Below are 18,200 nucleotides of genomic sequence, written 5' to 3' on the forward strand. Positions count from 1 at the left end.
CTTCAAGAGCATTAATCCACAAAATCCTTGATCCGAACTGCACGGAGCTATAGGGCTCGCGGAGGCTTTTTCAGAAGAAAAAAATGTTTTTAAAAAAATCGATTATCGTCTAAATATGCAGAGGATGGTGGTCTGCTGGCAAGAGTGAGCCTCGTCCAAAAAAGAGCCAGCGAGCAAATCCTCTCACCCGTTGTGGAGTTGCGTTTGGCAGAAAAGCGAGAGAGACCCTCGGGTTACGTCCGCGCGCCGGGGATTCGAGACCTATTTTAGTAGTCGAATCCTCTATATAAGATTAAATAATCCAAACTCGCATCTCACACGAAGTTTCCGTGTGTGTGTGTGTGTGTGTGTGTGTGGAAGGAAGCGAGCCGACGAGTGATCTCGAGGGGTGGAGGAAGGCTCTCTGTCTGCAAATGAGGCGGATGGCTTGGGTGCCCTTGCTCCGTCTCCAGTCTCCAGTGCGCATTGACGCGCCCGGTCACGTGTGTGTCTAGACACCCTGTCGCTTAAAAGAAATGTGATTGTGTTGCGCAAACAACAGATCAAGTAGAGCCCACAGCGCACACGCACGCACACTCACACACACACACACACACACACACACGCACACACACACACGCACACACACACACACACACACACACGCGTACACACAAAGGAGTAGGAAAGTTAAAAAAATAAATTCCCAGAAAAAGTTGACGAAGTGTAACGTTGTGAATTCGAGGTTGAGAAACTAAAGTAGTAAATCTCATTTCAAGTCTGTTAAAATTGAGAAAGATACATCTATGAAGAAGCCCTCTGTGTCTTATTAAAGCTTCTTATTCGTGTGTATGCTCAATCCAATCATGTTTAATGACATAGAAGTTAAGCAAAAGGAACAAACAGAAACAGATGGGCAGCTTTTGGGCATTTTAGTGTGAGTTAGTTGTAGTTAATGTCTAATCCCACTGTTGTTTGAGGCGTTTGATTATGAGTGTGTTATTATATTCGGCATGTCTGCTATTAAAGAAAGCATCATGCTGACATTGTGTAGCTATTAATGGAGTTTGACGTTAATATAATTTAAACATGGACGACAGCAGTCCCTATAATCTCATAATAAAACATTTTCCTATTCTAAAGTGGATCCATCAGTGTAGTTTTCCCTGGTTAATGGTGTATATTTGTGTTTTTAAGCCCTGGTCTGTGCTTCCCAGGCAGCGCTTGCGCCGCCACTAAACTCTATAGCTGCTCAGGTTGGAGTTGGACCTTGCTCAGGTTTGGTTTTAATCAGTGTAGCTGGTGTCTACGACTACAAACAAAGGGGCCAGGAAAGCGCGAGCGTGTCTGTGCCTGCGAGTCTGGACTTGGGGCAAAAAAAAGCCAATCAACAACATGTCCGAAACCCAGATGAGAGCGCGCTGCTGCCGCCCTCTGGACGGTAGTCTTTCCGATGGGACGATCCCAGTGTCCTTTGAGTTTGTCTCTCTGGTTTATCAACACAGCAGTGTCTTCTTTATTTATCCAGAAAAACGGTCGATCGACTGGGGATCAATTTCCTTCCGCGCCTGCAGAATCTGCCCACTTTATATCAGCTAAATCCCGATTTATTATGACAGGCGAAATGGATTGATTTGATCAATTTACGGAAGAGAGACAAAATATATATAGGATTCACGAAACTGTGGCAGTTAAGTTTTTTTTTTTTTTCTTTGTATAGTTATAGCCTACCTAAAACTATAATAAAACGGCACTGGTTTGATAAATGGCTACTCTGTTCTCATATTAAACTTATTGGCAATGATGCATATTGAATTTCATGATCCATTTAACCAGAACAAAATAAACACATCAAACTCTGTTGAAATAATCACATTTTAAACAGCAGAGGAGACCTCCAACATGGCTGCAGAGGACCATATACGCACTTAGAGGTCCTCAGTCACACTGAGCCGCATTAGCATGAATGCCTTTTTTCCTAATGTGTATGCGTGTGTCTCCTCCGGAGCCTAATTGAGTTCCCCAGACTGACAGTAGTCCAGGGAGGAGGTGCAGGCAGCAGTATGTAAATGTATCAGTGAGCCAGTGTCGCTGCAGGGCAGAGGGGGTGGATGGCTGATAATGATGAGACTGTGAGCGTGTGTGTGTGTGTGTGTGTGTGTGTGTGTGTGTGTGTGTGTGTGTGTGTGTGTGTGTGTGTGTGTGTGTGTGTGTGTGTGTGTGTGTGTGTGTGTGTGTGTGTGTGTGAGTGGATGGGGGTAGTCAACAGCTCATCCACATTGTCCCAGGATCCCCCACTGGCGCCGCAAGAGCGCAACGCAAGAGCCCAAACCGTTCAGAGGACTGCGCCTGTCTGGAAGCAATCAGTCAGGGAAAAGGTCTTTCAGAGGGATTGTGGAAGTGGCTGCAGACGCACATTGTCCCCTCCTCTTTCTCTCTCTCTCTCTCTCTCTCTCTCTCTCTCTCTCTCTCTCGCTCTCTCTCTCTCTCTCTCTCTCTACATCTCCCTGCACTTCCCTTTGATTGTGTGCGTGCGTGTGTGTGCGTGTGTGACTGTTCTCCAGACTCCAGGAAGTAGCCAATTTTATCTAACCGTTTTCCATTTCAGTCTGGCTGGAGCAGTCTGTCTGCAAAGTAGCCCGGAAAAAGGTGCAGGACGGAGTTTTATTGAACATTTTGCATCACCATGTTTGAGCCACAACCCTGTGAATTTGCATATTTTAAACCCTGCCTCACACATTAAAATGAACAGAATGACTAGTGCATTCAACTGCATGGGCTAATTATATAGTGTTCTGTTTCTTAAATATGGGTCTTGATCCTAGAAGGGTTGTGAACTCCTCATGTGTGGGTTCTATAGCCTATACATATTAGAGACTGAACCTTTATAAGGATGGCGAGGTGGCTGGAACATGTGAACGTATTAACTGGGTATTAGTTGTTTAATCATGTAACCCAGTTTAAATGTCTCTAAATATAGTTTATAATTGTGCCCACGAATAAAACCCTGACGCAGGGACATAACTGACCTGCGCTCCCATACTAATAATGTACATGCGTCTCTCAGAGGTGGACGTATGATGATGTATCTGTCAGATTTGAGAAAGAGTCAATGGTCAGAGATTTTGTTAGACAGTTTTTGTCACAAAATAACTCTATTTTATATCTGTGGTTTAGTGGGACATTATGGGCAATGTTACAAATCAATGAGCAGCAGTGTCACGGCTTAATTAGCTTTTTAATATGAGTTTGCCTCAATGTAATGAAGTTCCTCAAATTTGTTGGATTTTTTAAAGAATTAATAAAAAAAGACATTCCTGTTCATAAATGGTTTCTCACTTTATTTTTCCAGAATATTAATTAAAGTAATACATTAGTATACATTGTTATCACAGTATACACATGACTTCCATATTATACAATGTGTTACTGTGATCTTTTTTCTCATTAAATAATGTCACACGGTTTGTGAGATGATTTATTTTCTATGAATTTGGACAATTTGAGCAAAAGAAAATAGAACTTTAGGTTCCAGCATGAAATATGTAATTGGCCTCCGCTGTAGTCTACCGTGAAGCCCTGATTCAAAAGAGGCCATGCAATGTGGAAACACGGCCATATCGTGGCAAAATGATGATTAATATTCTAGATAGCAGTCTTGGCCTTTACTATAATTTATTGACACAGTGGCTGCCTCCAGACAAGGGGTCATGCATATGCAATTAAAGAGGCTTACTCTGTCTGAACCACAGTAATCAGAATAGGCTGAAGATGGCACACAGGGAGCTCCTCATTGCTTAGATAAGAACAATACAAAATAAGACAAGTTTAATTAAAAAGATAGCGGAGAATTAATTTTTTCACCACTTTCACATCTGTTATCATGTCAAGGAAACGCAAAAAAAACGCATACATTGGTGGATGTCACTGCATAATTAAACAAATTATAAAAAATCGGGGGTGGAAATCTATAGAAGCTGGATCTAAATATATTGTGTTGAAAGAAATCTCACAATGTCTCCAGCTGTGGTTCCACCACGATGGAAGAGAGAGAGAGGGAAAGGTGATGTCCTGTCCTCAAACAAGCTGTCGAACCAAACACCCAGAATCGCAATATAAGTTGTAGTTACCTGCCTTACACTCTTTATAGCTGACCTTTCTCTGAATGGTCAAAGGTCAAAGCTCACTGCACATGTCTATCTCCTCTTGCTGTCTATAAAGTAATTCATTCGTTTTTATAAGTCAGAAAATGTAGTCTTATTGAACAATCTCCGCCAGAAAAGTCAAAATTAACCAAATATATTCCGACATCACAATAAACAGCTGCCAGGAGCAGAAACGCTCCTCTCAAGAGTCCACAAAGCGAAACAGTACAATGTCAAGTGAACAGAAAAGCTCAAGAACATATGTGTCAATGATGTTACCCCTCGGCGTGCAGGAAAAGATAGATACTGTGGGTTCAAATCACAGATATTATCTTAACAGCAGGGCATTAGAAGAGAAGCAGTAGGGCAAAAGATCATCATTGATTAATCGCTTGCTTTATACAATGTCAGAAAATAGTTTTTAAAAGTCCTTTGCAATTTTCCCAAAGCCTGAGGGCACATCATCAAATTATTTTGGCAGATGCAAGAGTAAATGCTCATAATTGAGATGCCGGAGATAAGGAATGTTATGTCGAAAAATGACTTGAGCAATTTATCATTAATGAAAATAGTTGCCGATTAATTTTCTGTGCCTAGGCTACTCGATTTTTCAGCTAATTGTTTTAGCTTTTAAACAAAACAGCAGTAAAATGTAGTATGACAATTATATGTATAGCATATAAACTGGGGGGAAATAAACATATTTATAAGTGAAGGGCATATACTGCAAATATAACATCTGATTTCTAGAAAGGAAAGTTTTAAATGTTTGTTAAAGGCTAATTTCCGTTACTGGTAGGATTAATTTATCAAAATAGCAAAGCATAATGAAAAATATTGAATGCAAATAAATCCTAGACATCCACCAAAGAAGTCCACATGCTGTCTCTTTCAAAGTGTCACCACTGACAGTAATAAAGCATGATTTCAGAATTAGTAAGGCAGCAACATACATCCGAGGGGCTGTAAGTTAATTTATAATATAAGCATTATAAAGCATACACATTTCCAGCCTTCGTTCTAAAATACTGAATAGTTTTACATCTTCAGACCTTAAACGCTTCGACTGCAATCTGAGATTAAACTGCTCACAACTTTTAGACACCATACAGTCTATCTTTAAAGTTAAACTATGTAATTTTTGAAAGCAGAAATAACACATTCTTCCTCTTGCAAACTAAAAGCTGACTTTATGAGCAATAAAACGCAGCCTTGCTCAGCTCAATACACGCAGTGGTTGTTCTGTTCCAGCCTTATTTGGTCCTGTATGACCAGTAGCTTTGGGGCTAATGTTAAGTAGCTTTAGGAAAGTCTTGCTGTGGGACTTGTTTTACTGAGTGACTTTGGTGACTTTATGGCCCTTGTGCTGTGGTTACATTATGATTTATCATGTCCCACATAAACATTTCAAAGGGTTTATCAGAAAAGTAAAACAAGAATTAAACAAACTTAATTTTCCTTCCGAGAACATAAGACACTAAAGATCATACATCTTAATCCATTCCAATTTCATAAGCAGTTATGCATCTTCCAAACAAATCAATTTGACTCATTCATTTAGATTTTCTTTTCAAAATGTATTATATGTTAAAAAAAGTCTGTAAAATGAAAGACATTTAAACCTTACAGTTAAAAACTTGAACCAACAACAGCTCCGTTTGTTCAGCAGGTTGAAAGATGGAAACTGAACCAAAAACACATCGCAGACTGCAGACGGCAGTCAATCAATAAAAAGAAACACGGTAATACAATATTAATCGCTTTCTATCGATCCAAACTTTTCAAATGGATCAAACTCAGACGGATGCATTATGATGAATCAATGTTCTTTTTACACCCCTACATAACCTAATCATACATGTATGTCCTCTGTAAAAATGAATATGTAGCAAACCATCACAAATCATAGAGTGAATATACCAACCGTAGTTATACCAGAGGCTTCAGACCTTTAGCTGTTACTCTTACAGACAAAAAAAAGTGTTTCATTCATGTCTCTCCCCCTGCAAGAACATTTCTTTACCCAGATATAGATACTTTATTGTCCCCACGGGGGACTTTGACTCCCCGAACACAAGCAAACAAAAGACATTAAAGAGTACAGAAAAAATACAAAACAGGTAGTACAACAGGCTGAGAACATACAGCGTACCTACAAAAATGAATGGCTGTCATTTTTAGATATCCCACAAAATAGATTTGTATGTAATCTAAGCAATCTTGAACCAGGAAGTATAAAGACCACGAAACCCCACACGAGGCAGAACAGAGGGCCAAACAAAACAACGGTTTTGCACTCAGGAGGCCGCTCTTGTGCTTTTGTGACACAAAATGTCTAAGTAGCAGTTATTCCATTCCTGAGTACACTGATTACCTGATTCAACATGAATATTCTACGTTTACAGTGTTATCAATGTTGACATCAAGACCCTTATAGGACATGCATAACCACCAGACTCTCATCCCCAACTTCATTGGGATAAAAAAATAGTTTTTTTTATCCCCAAGAAATCGGTGATCACAGTCCAGAGGTTTTATTAAAACATCTTTTCAATATAGGATTCATGTTTATAAGCGGCTGTTTGACAAAAGCATCACCCAGTGGGGGACGCCGTGAGGAACAGGTAATTTTATATTCACGTTCCTTTAGTCTGGTTTTTGTTCAGGGATTCAATTTGTGACATTGTATTAAAGTAGCTGGAGGCCTCGGTGACCCAGTTCTCTTTATAGGCCATTAGTGTAAAACAATGTTGAAGATCTGCACACATGTAATTGGTCTACATATAAGAGTGCTGAGGCCAAACGGATGGAACAAGACATCTCAAACTTAATGTTGAACAATATTTGACATGTGGTCTGGATGTTTTTGTTCTTCTCGGAAACATCAACATACTTGGTAGATTGCCACGAGATGTAATGAGCACATTCATATTCCCCAGAGGATGAACCTTTCCCATTTTTGATACTCTACAAGCTCTCCCACCACCCTTTGGCAAACATTATCACCAAAGTTATTACGGATGCTCCTTATGGAGACGTGAATATCAATCTAAAATGTGTACAGGATGTCAGTACACAGATTATTATCAATGTATCCAATAGTTGACCACAGCGGAGGCCAGGCTGACCAACAGGCCGACATTATCATCCATAAGGCTACACAAAAAAATCCCCTCTTACCTTTTATCCTCGGTCAGCTCCTGTTTTATGAGATAATAAGCAGCTCCATGTCAAAAGGTCAACAACCGGTAACCTAGAAAAAAATTGAGCGAAGTAACTCAACAATTCAAAAATAGAAAATACTGTAAAATATAGATGAGGAGCACTACAGTAGAGCTATGTGACTCGTAAAGCCTTTCCTACGGTGCGGCGCCCAGATACTGTTGACTTTCAGTAACCTGTGATGACTAAACTTAAGTTCGCTGGTATCTTTCAGACATCAAGTGCACTACACCGCCTGTCTGTCTCTTCTTTATATCTCTTTGTGTATTTCCATTGACGGTCCAGCCCATAGAAACTGTTTTCATTCCACTGAGGATTTGGAAGGAATGACAGGAGGTGTTATCTGTGTTTATTTTTGTATTTATATCTAACTCTCTGTGCTGTTCTCATGCTGTGAACAAGCTTTCTCCATCCTGTGACCTAATCCTAAAACCGTTGAGCCTAACGACCTCCCACCGTTGCTGTGGTAATCCGTCATATTAATTAGGCCCGTGTCACTGGGGGCTACCAGTAGTTAGTAGCAGAGCCACTTCAGCAATCTGGTCTCCAGTGCTCTAGTTTTGATATCATTCAATTGACGCTGATCTGGGTGTGACCTCTGCATCTGGAGCCATGCTGCGCTGGTACACCTTGAGGAAAAGGTACCAGTCTGTTAAAAAAAAAGGAACTACCCATCCCAGAATCCCCTGCCCCATCCATCTTCCTGCTGTCACCTGAAATGGGAGCCCATGGTAAGGTGACCCCTACGCCATGATGGAACAAGGAGGGCCATGTCACTTTGTGAAAACCTCCCCTCAACCATCTGGCACAGCAATAATGGAGCTGGAAGCAGGTGAGCGTTGATGCATAGAGAGAAAGAGTCTGGATAATTTGTCCTCTAGCACGCAGCCCAACTGTAACCTACCGACGACCCCGGGGTGAAAATGGGCCATTCTTTGCATCAAATTGCTTCCATTATATTGTCCTTGAGAATGAGAGAATTTCAGGCATGAAAATCAATACAATAGAGACGAAAAGGCATGAAATTCTCTTGGGAAGTGGGAGCTCCAGCAGCACAGTGGGTACCATTGTGCCGTAAACTTTTCCCCCCAAAGTGGTTTCATGCCACTGTTTCTGCTGCCTCTGCACACAACAGGCAACAATGAGACATGAGAGACACATGCAGTGCTGACGTTTACTGATATCTGTGATGCAGATATAAACAGCATGTGACAGTGAGTTTTTTTTGTGGCAAATGTATCTTTGTGTAGTTTGCTCTGCAGAGTTAAAGGTGCTAAATTTGAACTCCAGAGCATATCTATTGCCTCCAAATGGCACTCAACATGGAGGCAGCGGCTCGCAAGCTAACGACGCTAAAAGGGCAAACAACAGCAACAATGCTGACAAAGCTCAGTGATTACCTGAAGGGAACCAAAGTGGAGTCTAGAAGGTACCCACGCGGAAATGAGTTAAACTGGCATTCTCTCTAATGGCCTTCATGTCAGATTGTAGAGAGGTTTTTTGGAAGAGGACCCAACTTCTCACTTAATTTCCTCAGTAAACATTCTAAACCTGAGTTCATGTTCTCAAACTAGTTTCAAGTCTTCTTTAACATGATGTTCATTTAGTAAGTGATAAATAGTAAATTATGGTCAAATAGACTGTTTTCCATTCATGACAGTTAATTGTAACATTTTGCCGCATTGTCGCCTGCAAATCCAGCGTTTTGCATTTGGTTGTTTGTAGCTCTTCCCCTTCTGGTTGCAAAAAGCAAAGATGGCGACCATGATGGCGTCCGCCAAAGGTCAAACTCGAGACTTTCAAACAGCAGTCCACAACCCAATGTGTGATGTTGACACGGACCGGGAAGTAGACTTTAGTCCACTATATCTTTACATGTAAATAGTTGTTTGCTGCTTTATTAATGCTCAGAATATTGTATAGAGAACCATACAAAGAACACTGGGAAGCACTGTTGAAGTCCTCTTAGCTAAACTCTGTTCCTGAGTAAATTAAGTAAACATGTCAGTATCTTAGACATACAAATGTATCAGAACAAAGCGGTCTACAGTTGTGGTTTCCAACCAGGGAGCTGCAAGATACATTTGTGGGCTGCACGATGATGAATGAGGTAGGACAGATACAAAAAATATGTATGCCACACAATGACTTTTCTCAAATGTTTCCCTTAAAACAAAACAAAATTGAGGCTCTTCAGGCTTTAAAAAACCTTTCAAAAAAAATCTAAATCACACTGGTTGATCTACTTGCAACTTTCATAGGAGTCATAAAAATCTATTGCATAGTTTTAAAGGAATAGTTCAACATTTGTGGGAAATACACAATAGTAAGAAGTGAAAATTGATACACAATCTGTCACAATGCAAAAAAAAAAATATAATTTCAATGTGAAATCGGATATATTCCCCCTTTATGTCAATATTCTACCCTGAATGGTACAAGTAGTTGACTTTGCTTAATAACCATGCAACACTTTGGTTTCATATTTTTATTTAAATTCCTATTTCCAAAGTAATATTCGCCACAAAATGACAGCTGTTGTCACATTATATGTAATAATATAAAGCCAGTTTTTGACCTGGGAAGAATCAAAGTATAGTACCACTGTTTTTCTTTCATAGCAGTAGCACTACTACCATTTACATTTTGGGAGAGCTGAATATGTAAAAAAAAAAAAAAAAAAATATACATGAAAATAAATAATTCAATACAAAGTCTCTACTAAAACATGCAAATAAAGTGACAAATCAAAGAGTCAAATCAACTGTTATTATGCACAACAGGACAGGAGGTTCAATGACTTGCCCTGGATTAGCATCAGGAGGAAAACGGAAACGACAAAAAAAACCGGACCAGTCAAATAAACGAGATGGAAGTAGAAATTAAATCACATGAACAAATGCGACGTAGACTGCTAATAATATCTAGGGACTGAATTTAAGCATTAATTATAGAGTAATTCAAAGTTATTGGAGGTGGCCATCAAGCCACATTATTGTTCTGAAATATGAAATCCATGCATGTTACAAAAAAAACAGGACTTTCTGAAGGCGATCACGTAGTCCCTTTTCTCTGACCCTTTTTTAAAATTGTATTTCACAAACACAAATATTTTATACAAACCAATTGTATCCAGAGAACAATGCTTGGTCAAAATAAAACACTACTTTATGAGATACTTAAAACTCAATATCCTATAAGTTATGCCTTAATGTATGTCATAAGTCTTGAATATGAAGTTGATACTATTTCTTAGCATTCAGTGCAGCAGCAAATTAACCAGAGCAGTGTAACACTAGGTACATGTGTTTTAATTGACCTTTTCTTTGTAAGCAAGAAAGAAACAAAAACAGGATTATCCATCGCCATTTGACAGAAGACGTGTACCTCGGCATGTGCTGTGGAACCAGGTGAAGCTGCTCAGGTGTTAAATGGGTAATCCCTACAGGACTGAGCGGGCGCTACCGAGTGAACTGTTTAACAGCACGGATGAAGCTTCAGTGTCGAAGTAGAGGATATTTTATGATATAAGAAGAGAAAAGAGGTTGTGCATAAAAAGAAACACCAGTCTGTACAAGGTCGAGGCACTTTCAAAGCAGCGTGCACATACTATAAAGGGCAATGCGCACACACCCCACCCAAACACACATGCCGTCAGTCCTTTTTTAATATTTTTTTCCTATACTGAACGGGGATGAAGACACACACAAACAAGTCTGCTGCAGCAGGTGTTTCAGCCAGAGTCCATGCTGAACAGCTCGATGCCATGCGGGCTCCAGTGGAGGCCGACTCCAGAGTTGAAGACCAGGGACCAGACGTAGGGGATGAAGAAATCCTCCGGCTGGTCTTCCTCCACGTACTTGAACTTAAGCTCCGGAAACTTCTATTCAGACAAAAAGAGAAGCGAGACATGCAAAGACAATTAGTGGGATGGTCACAACCGAGTAACAACTGTTCAGTAACAGAAATATTTGAAAATGGAATACACAAAATGGGGTCAAACCAGTCTGGAAAAGGCGGCTCTACATGGAGACGGGATTTTCCGATGGGAAAAACTAACATGGTGACAAACATTTCCTCCTCTGTTGCAATGATTCCCAGGTAAACGGTAAAATTAGGCCGTTCACGTGAATCATCTACCAGGAATGTGTATTTGCACATATTTGACTGGAGACTGCAGTGCGTTGGCCGTTGACGTTGCCCGTTGACGTTGCCCGTTGACGTTGCATTGAGCTGTGACACAAGTGGAGCACGGTTCTACTTTCCGTGCCAGACAACCCAGAGTTGTTTTTAATGTAAAGTCTGCAGCATCTCATTGAAATGAATGAGAGAGCTGCAGTTTTTCACACAATGCTATTGTTGTTCTGAAAATCGTCAATGCCAACAAGATGTTCCCTTTAACCAAATTGGATTTGTATAAAGTGCTTCGACCAACACGGTGACATCTCCGCTGCGATACAGGTGGTCAACTTGTTTAGGCCTCTCAGTAATTACTCTTCTTCAGGCACTAGCACTAGAAGATGTAATTCCACCCGTCTGTGGGGTAAAACTGGTTACAGCAGGTATCAGTGTGGTCGGACCGGCAATCTCCTAAAGGGACGGCTAATGTGCTCACGTCACCTCAAGACCCCGGCAGGCGACTTATTCATTAACCGCTACGGATCGACTGTCGCTTGTTCGGAAACTAGCCGGAGACAAATGAGAGACAGACCTCGATACAAAACTAATAAATACATAAAGAACAAACAAAAGGCAATCTAATGAACTGAAACCAAGCATAAGGAGTGTAACTTTACCGAGCAGTCTGTCAGCCATCGGGGCCTTATTGTTTAGACTCGTGGAGAAGTGCTGAGTAACCTGATTACTTGGTAAGAGCCACTCAGGCCTTTAAGCTTCAGCCTGTCATGAATGGCTCGTCAATGGACAAAACACTCGCTGAGCTGGACCACGAGGGGTTATCAAGTTCATACTGAGGGCCGCAGTGTTGATTATGCCCCAAAAAGAGACAACAAAACACATGTGGCTGTGGAGTGTACTATCGTGTGCATACGTATTGTAGGGTATATGATTTTCAGATTTTCAGCAGATATGACAACAAAGAAAAGTTCCAGCTTTTCAAAGTGGTTGCACTTGCAGGTTCTCTTAGTCTATGATAATACATTAAATATCTTGGGACAAAATAATGAATTGGTAAATCATTTATTTTGCCTCGATATTGCTTCATTAGAATATTCAGAAAAATGCCAGTTATTGTTGCCGAGCTTTTTCAAATGTCTTTTTTTAATACAACAAAAGTTATAAAATGTAAAAACGGTCAGTTTCCAAACATAAAAGAGAGGGAAGCAGAAAATCTTCACATTTTAAGCGAAAAATGTGATTATGGCCATTTGGAAAGGTGGCTTCACGACTGATACAGTTAGATTTGACGGTCTTTTTATGACAAATGTGCCGTTCCTCTTCAAAGCGTCTGCACAAGAAATACTGGATGTTCGATTTTTCTTCTCCAAACCCACTTGAATCCAATCTAAACCCCACGACAGCAGGTAGGCAGCAAAAGAAGACCATCAATAATACAAGGGTACCTCATTATATCCTCCTGTCTACACACGCATGTATATCCACACACACACACACACACACACACACACACACACACACACACACACAGCCAGTAATCAGTCTGCGGTGAAAGACAGACGCAGAGGGCCTTTATGTGATGGTCCCAGTCCGGTCTATTGAGTACTGGCTGCCTCTATTCACAGCCACACTATCGGTATCATAATGACACAGACAGCGGGACTGCGGGGTCACAGGCCATATGCCAGGCTGCTGAGGCCAGACCACACACACCACCGCCATTGTGATGGCTAGACACAATGCAGGAGCTGTATTATTGGGCTGGTATTTGTGTGTAGGTGACGGTCGCGTAGGCAAAGCTTACAAACTCATCAAATGTTCATATGATGTGGGGAGCTGCTCAAGCCAGCCGCATTTTTACTCGCATGCACAGAGGATGCAGAATATAGAACTGGTTTACATTTTGTATGATGGAAACTACTAATTTTTTTAAATTCAGCGGCTTTGTTGACGCATAAGCACAAACGAACTAAAGCGAGAGGCAGTTTAGCTGATTAATGTCCTGCCGTAATCTTCTTGATGAATGAAACACAACTAGTTATGCTAATTATGCCATTAAGATAATTAAAGCATTAATCAACAAACATGCGTGTGGTATAAACATCATTTCTCTGAGCATTAAGGAATCAAACACTTTCCCTCATTAATTTGCAAATATATGGAAAAAGTGCTCCAATAACTATGCAGATCATCTATATGGGAAACATGTGGTGTACACAGCAACTGTCATTTCATGTTTTTAAGTGATGGTTTTCATTAAAACACATGAATAGACAGACATGAAGCCACTGTGGCAATATAATGCTGCACATTGCAGCTTCCCGGAGTAGGAGGACATTCAAAGAACAGTATTTAAGTTTATATTCTTTAGTATTATATTGTTCTCTCAAACTAAGACTGGATTGCAATTGCATACGAGAAGCACTTCATCATGACCTGAGTGCAGCATTCACAGTTTACAGGAACAAGCGAAACAAATCAGCTGGACTATAAGGACGCAAACGGTCTTTTCTCAGCCACTATTTGAATGCTTTATGAACAATTGGCCTAACATCGACAATAAAAGGCAGAGTTTTTTTTTTTTTTTTACCCCTATACAGGCCAACATTCTCTCTTCAAAACAACTACCGGTATGTTCTTCTCACAAGCCTCTCTGGTGTATTGTGTCACGTAAAGGTTATTATTGGGAGATAAAGAAACAGAACATGTTAACCTAAAAGGCAGGAATATAAAGTCCCTCCATGCACTTCAGAATCAGCTTAAATAGCGAAGTATGTGATCGCATACAAGGAATTTGAGTCACTGTACTGACACAGAAGTCACAACAGCTAAGAACAAGGACAACAAATCAGGACAAATAAAGTGGTAAAGAATAGGCCGCACGACTATGTATACATCCAACCATTTCCTCAAGATACTGAGCACAAAAAGAGAACAAATTAAAAAGATCTTCATATCATAGTGTCCAACATTTTTCCACTGACTTCCATATTGGACAGCAGCACCAAGGAATTTGGTGCAACGGGAAGTCTTGGATATCACTGCATGCCTCGCAGCAAAAATGTCCCCGATTATACTGGGAAGAGTCTGAGCATCCATCAGACCATCCTTAATATTATCTCTGTCCCTTATTCTGTCTATACTGTGGCTTCCGCTCTGTACATATCTCCTCTGGCTCTTCTGTGGCCTCCTCCCCTCCTCTGTTTTGTTCCCAGTCTGGCAGCTGTCTGGGCCCACTTGGCCCGGGCTCATATCAGTTAGTTATGGGTCCTGGCGGGTCAGGCCCTCGCCCCTGAACACAGACTGACTGGCTGGCTGGCCTCATATCTTCACTCAGGACTTTGTGTTCCTTTCCCAGCAAATATGAACTCTCTCTCTCTCTCTCGCTCTCTCACTTACACACTCACACAGACTTAGATGCAGGTACATGTACATGTACTGAAAAAGAACAATTGTGATTGCAGGCCATGGTTCAAACAGTGAAAAATAAAATATAGCCTAATATTTTCAAATACGTTTGTTCAAAGTCCACTGTCCCAATTTCCTGTCGACACTTACACACAATTTTGAAGCGCTCATTGAAATATTGTAATTTAGCAGGTTTGGGCTTTGGATATACGCTGCGGCTTTTCTCTGCTTTCAATCGACGTGAATGCCGTTTCTCTGGGGTTTGAGTGATTGGTCCAACACTTTGGTTCAGATTGAAATATCTTAACAACTATTGGATGGATTTCCAACCCCCCAGAAAAATAAAAATCAACATTAGGGTGACGTACAGTTTTGAGAAACTGTTGGTACGCACATTCATGTCCCTCTCATGATGAATTGTAATGACTCGGATTTCCTCGAGCGTCATCACTTTGCTTCATGACCAAATAGCTGCCAAACTGATGACATTCCCTTCAGCTTCCGTTAGAATTTGTGTTTAATGCTCATCAGAAAATGTTAATTCTAAACAATACAACTCAGCATGATTGCATTATCATTGTGAGTTTGTTAGCATGCCGACATTAGCATTCATCACAAAGCACCGCTGTGCCAAAGTGTTGCCTAACAAAGCTGCTAGAATGGCTGTAGACAAAGTCTCGTTAACTAATTTACATTTTATAGACAAAACCACTGATCTGTTTTGATATAAAATAGTAACGGCCCTATGCCTCATACATTAGTCTCTATAACTGGCTAATTTATTAAAGGTTAATGCATACTGAAGTACTGAAGATCGATAGGAGCAATGCTTGTGTGCACAGGATCTACAAGGTGCAATACACTTCTACTATACGGTTAATAATCTTAATAATAATTCTACATTAACTGTCATTTATTACAGAAAGCCTTGTTCAACCTAAACTTGAGATCGGTGATTGGTCAGAAAGAGGCTTTGGAGTGACCAGGTAGCGAGTAACGGCCGGTAAGCTCCTCCCACCCCCTCGGGCACGTCCCGAGGAGCCAGAGAGTCTGTGGGCCATCGCTGCTCAATAAGGCTGATTTCAGCTGGTCCAGCTAAACAACACATTCCACAGGCTCTGCCCATGAGAGCCTCACACACCCTGAAACGACACACGCATACACAAAGAATGAGAGGGAGACGGCTGAGTGACGAGGCACCGAGGGTCGTCCCGGGGGCATTGATCACCTTTCTTTCAGTTGAGACCTCATTTACATGTCCACGTCTTTGTGTAAGTGCTTTAAAATCCCTTAAGTAAACAGCCCTTCTTCTGTAGCCCTCCGTCTACAATGTTCCCCTCACCCAAAACAACACGGTTGGTGTTATCTAAACAAAATGATTGACTTAACAACTGTCAGTTCCTCCCAACGGCAGCTCGGTTAAGGGGGATGAACGCAAACATGAAAATGCAAAAATTAAAGAAAATTGCTAAATATCTTCTTCCTTATATTTATATTGAGAGTGCGACAGACACAATCTGGTGTCTCTTCTTGTCTTCTTGGCCTTTTTGCTTAGTTTTGACTTTTTCGTCTAACAACTGAAGGTTAAGTAATATGGTCAAGACCTATAAATGTCACCTATTGACTCAAGGATTAAGAGTACGTTCAAGCTGAGGCAGTTTTTTTGGTCATCTGTCCCGACTAAAATGTTTATCTGCCTCCAGAGTGTATACATCTTAAAATGCTGACTTGGTAATTATATGTGTACAGAGGAAACAGTGCTTTTTCAGGACAATGACGTCAGCTCCCCGGTGAGGTCCAGGGGCCATGTGGCAGTTAAGTTTCGAAGGATATTTTTGTCACCTCTAACTTTCTTTCTGATTGATGATTTTAAATGTCAATCTAGCCGAGCATGCGGTGCAGCTGTGGTCTTTAACCTGTGTGACTTCATCACGGCAGCTTTAATGTATTGACAGAATGTTATCGATTCTGGACCTCATGCTTTTGTTTGATCATATAAAGTTATTTTATTTATTTGAGTATATATATATATATATATATATATATATATATATATATATATATATATATATATATATATATATATGTTTGTATTATTAACCGTCTAATTAGTTAAGTGTTAACTAATTAACTGGCTGTGCCATCCACACTACCCAACATTGGTGTTTTTAGACTTCCCAGGTTTGTGTCGAAATGGCTTTGACTTCAGGAAGTAAAAAACCCACCATTTGTTAACTTATAAAGCATTATTTGAGGTCCATTGTGCTGCTAATACATGTCAAAGTGACCACATTACAGAATAGCTTCACTAATGAATAGCTTCACAATTGAATAACGTGCCTAGACTCAGCTGATTGAGACACGAAAAAGTCATTCTAAGAACCTTTTCAGAGTAATTACCAGCTTATTGATGATTCCACACAACATTACAATTTATGGATTTTCCCTTTTGGAGCTGTACAGCGCAATGAGATCATAAGATGAGGGGGCGCGAGAGATGGAGACACAGCTGTTTGTTTGAGCAATGGTACCATGAAGCGGCAGGGACTTCTCCCCGAGGAGCCTTTGCCCAGATATACTCTTCGCTTCATGTCACCCTGTAGAGCTGGAAAGCACTCAGGTGGTGGGGAGTCAATGTGAGACTCAACCACACAGAAAGAAAGCGGGGACACACACACACACACACACACACACACACACACACACACACACACACACACACACACACACACACACACACACACACACACACACACTGCATGAGTGTGTGCTACAGGTACAGCCCCTCTGCTGAAGGACACGGCAGGGTTATCCATATGGCTCCAATGCGTAATAATACGGCGCTTTGGTCGATCGTTACACTACGGTGCCGAACGAGAGCAGGGGGCGACAGCACATGGACTCGTGGCGGTGCACCATCCCTCTTCCACATCGGCTAGCGAGACAAATGCCTTGCAGCCAGCCGCCAAGTATAGAACATGAAACACATGATGAAACATGCAATTAAGAGCTTCTGTGCTGGTGAGGAGCGGCGTGGGGAGACCGCCGGTTACATATTTCCTCACTGATTAATGGAGGAGCACTGGGAAGGGCGGGGGTTAGCAAACCCGCCAGGAGTGGAGGGAGTGTTGGGTAACGAGGAGCTGTGGCAGATTTATATTCCCCACCACTCCCTCCCCACCACTTCCTCCCCCAATCTTATGTGCCCATGACAAAGTGCCCCCTAGCCCCCCCATCCCATCTCCTTGAAATGCCATTACATGTTCGCATGCAGCAGGCCAGGAGATGGAATGAAGATGGGCATTAATG

The 18,200-nt window shown here is 41.1% G+C and overlaps 1 protein-coding gene across 1 annotated transcript in view; it reads right to left on the reverse strand.

Annotated features, from left to right (window-relative positions):
• Positions 1–9,871: 9,871 nt before the first annotated feature.
• The window catches only part of dym (dymeclin), a gene marked incomplete at its 5' end in the record, with an annotated part of 45,266 nt that continues 36,937 nt past the window's right edge, over positions 9,872–18,200 (reverse strand). Inside the window, one exon of the mRNA XM_079235425.1 lies at positions 9,872–11,229. Coding sequence (XP_079091551.1) covers positions 11,080–11,229 — 150 coding nt within the window. The 3' untranslated portion in view covers positions 9,872–11,079. The remainder of the gene's footprint in view (positions 11,230–18,200) is intronic.

The sequence above is a fragment of the Taurulus bubalis genome (assembly GCF_910589615.1).
Source record: "Taurulus bubalis genome assembly, chromosome: 19".
NCBI lineage: Eukaryota > Metazoa > Chordata > Actinopteri > Perciformes > Cottidae > Taurulus > Taurulus bubalis.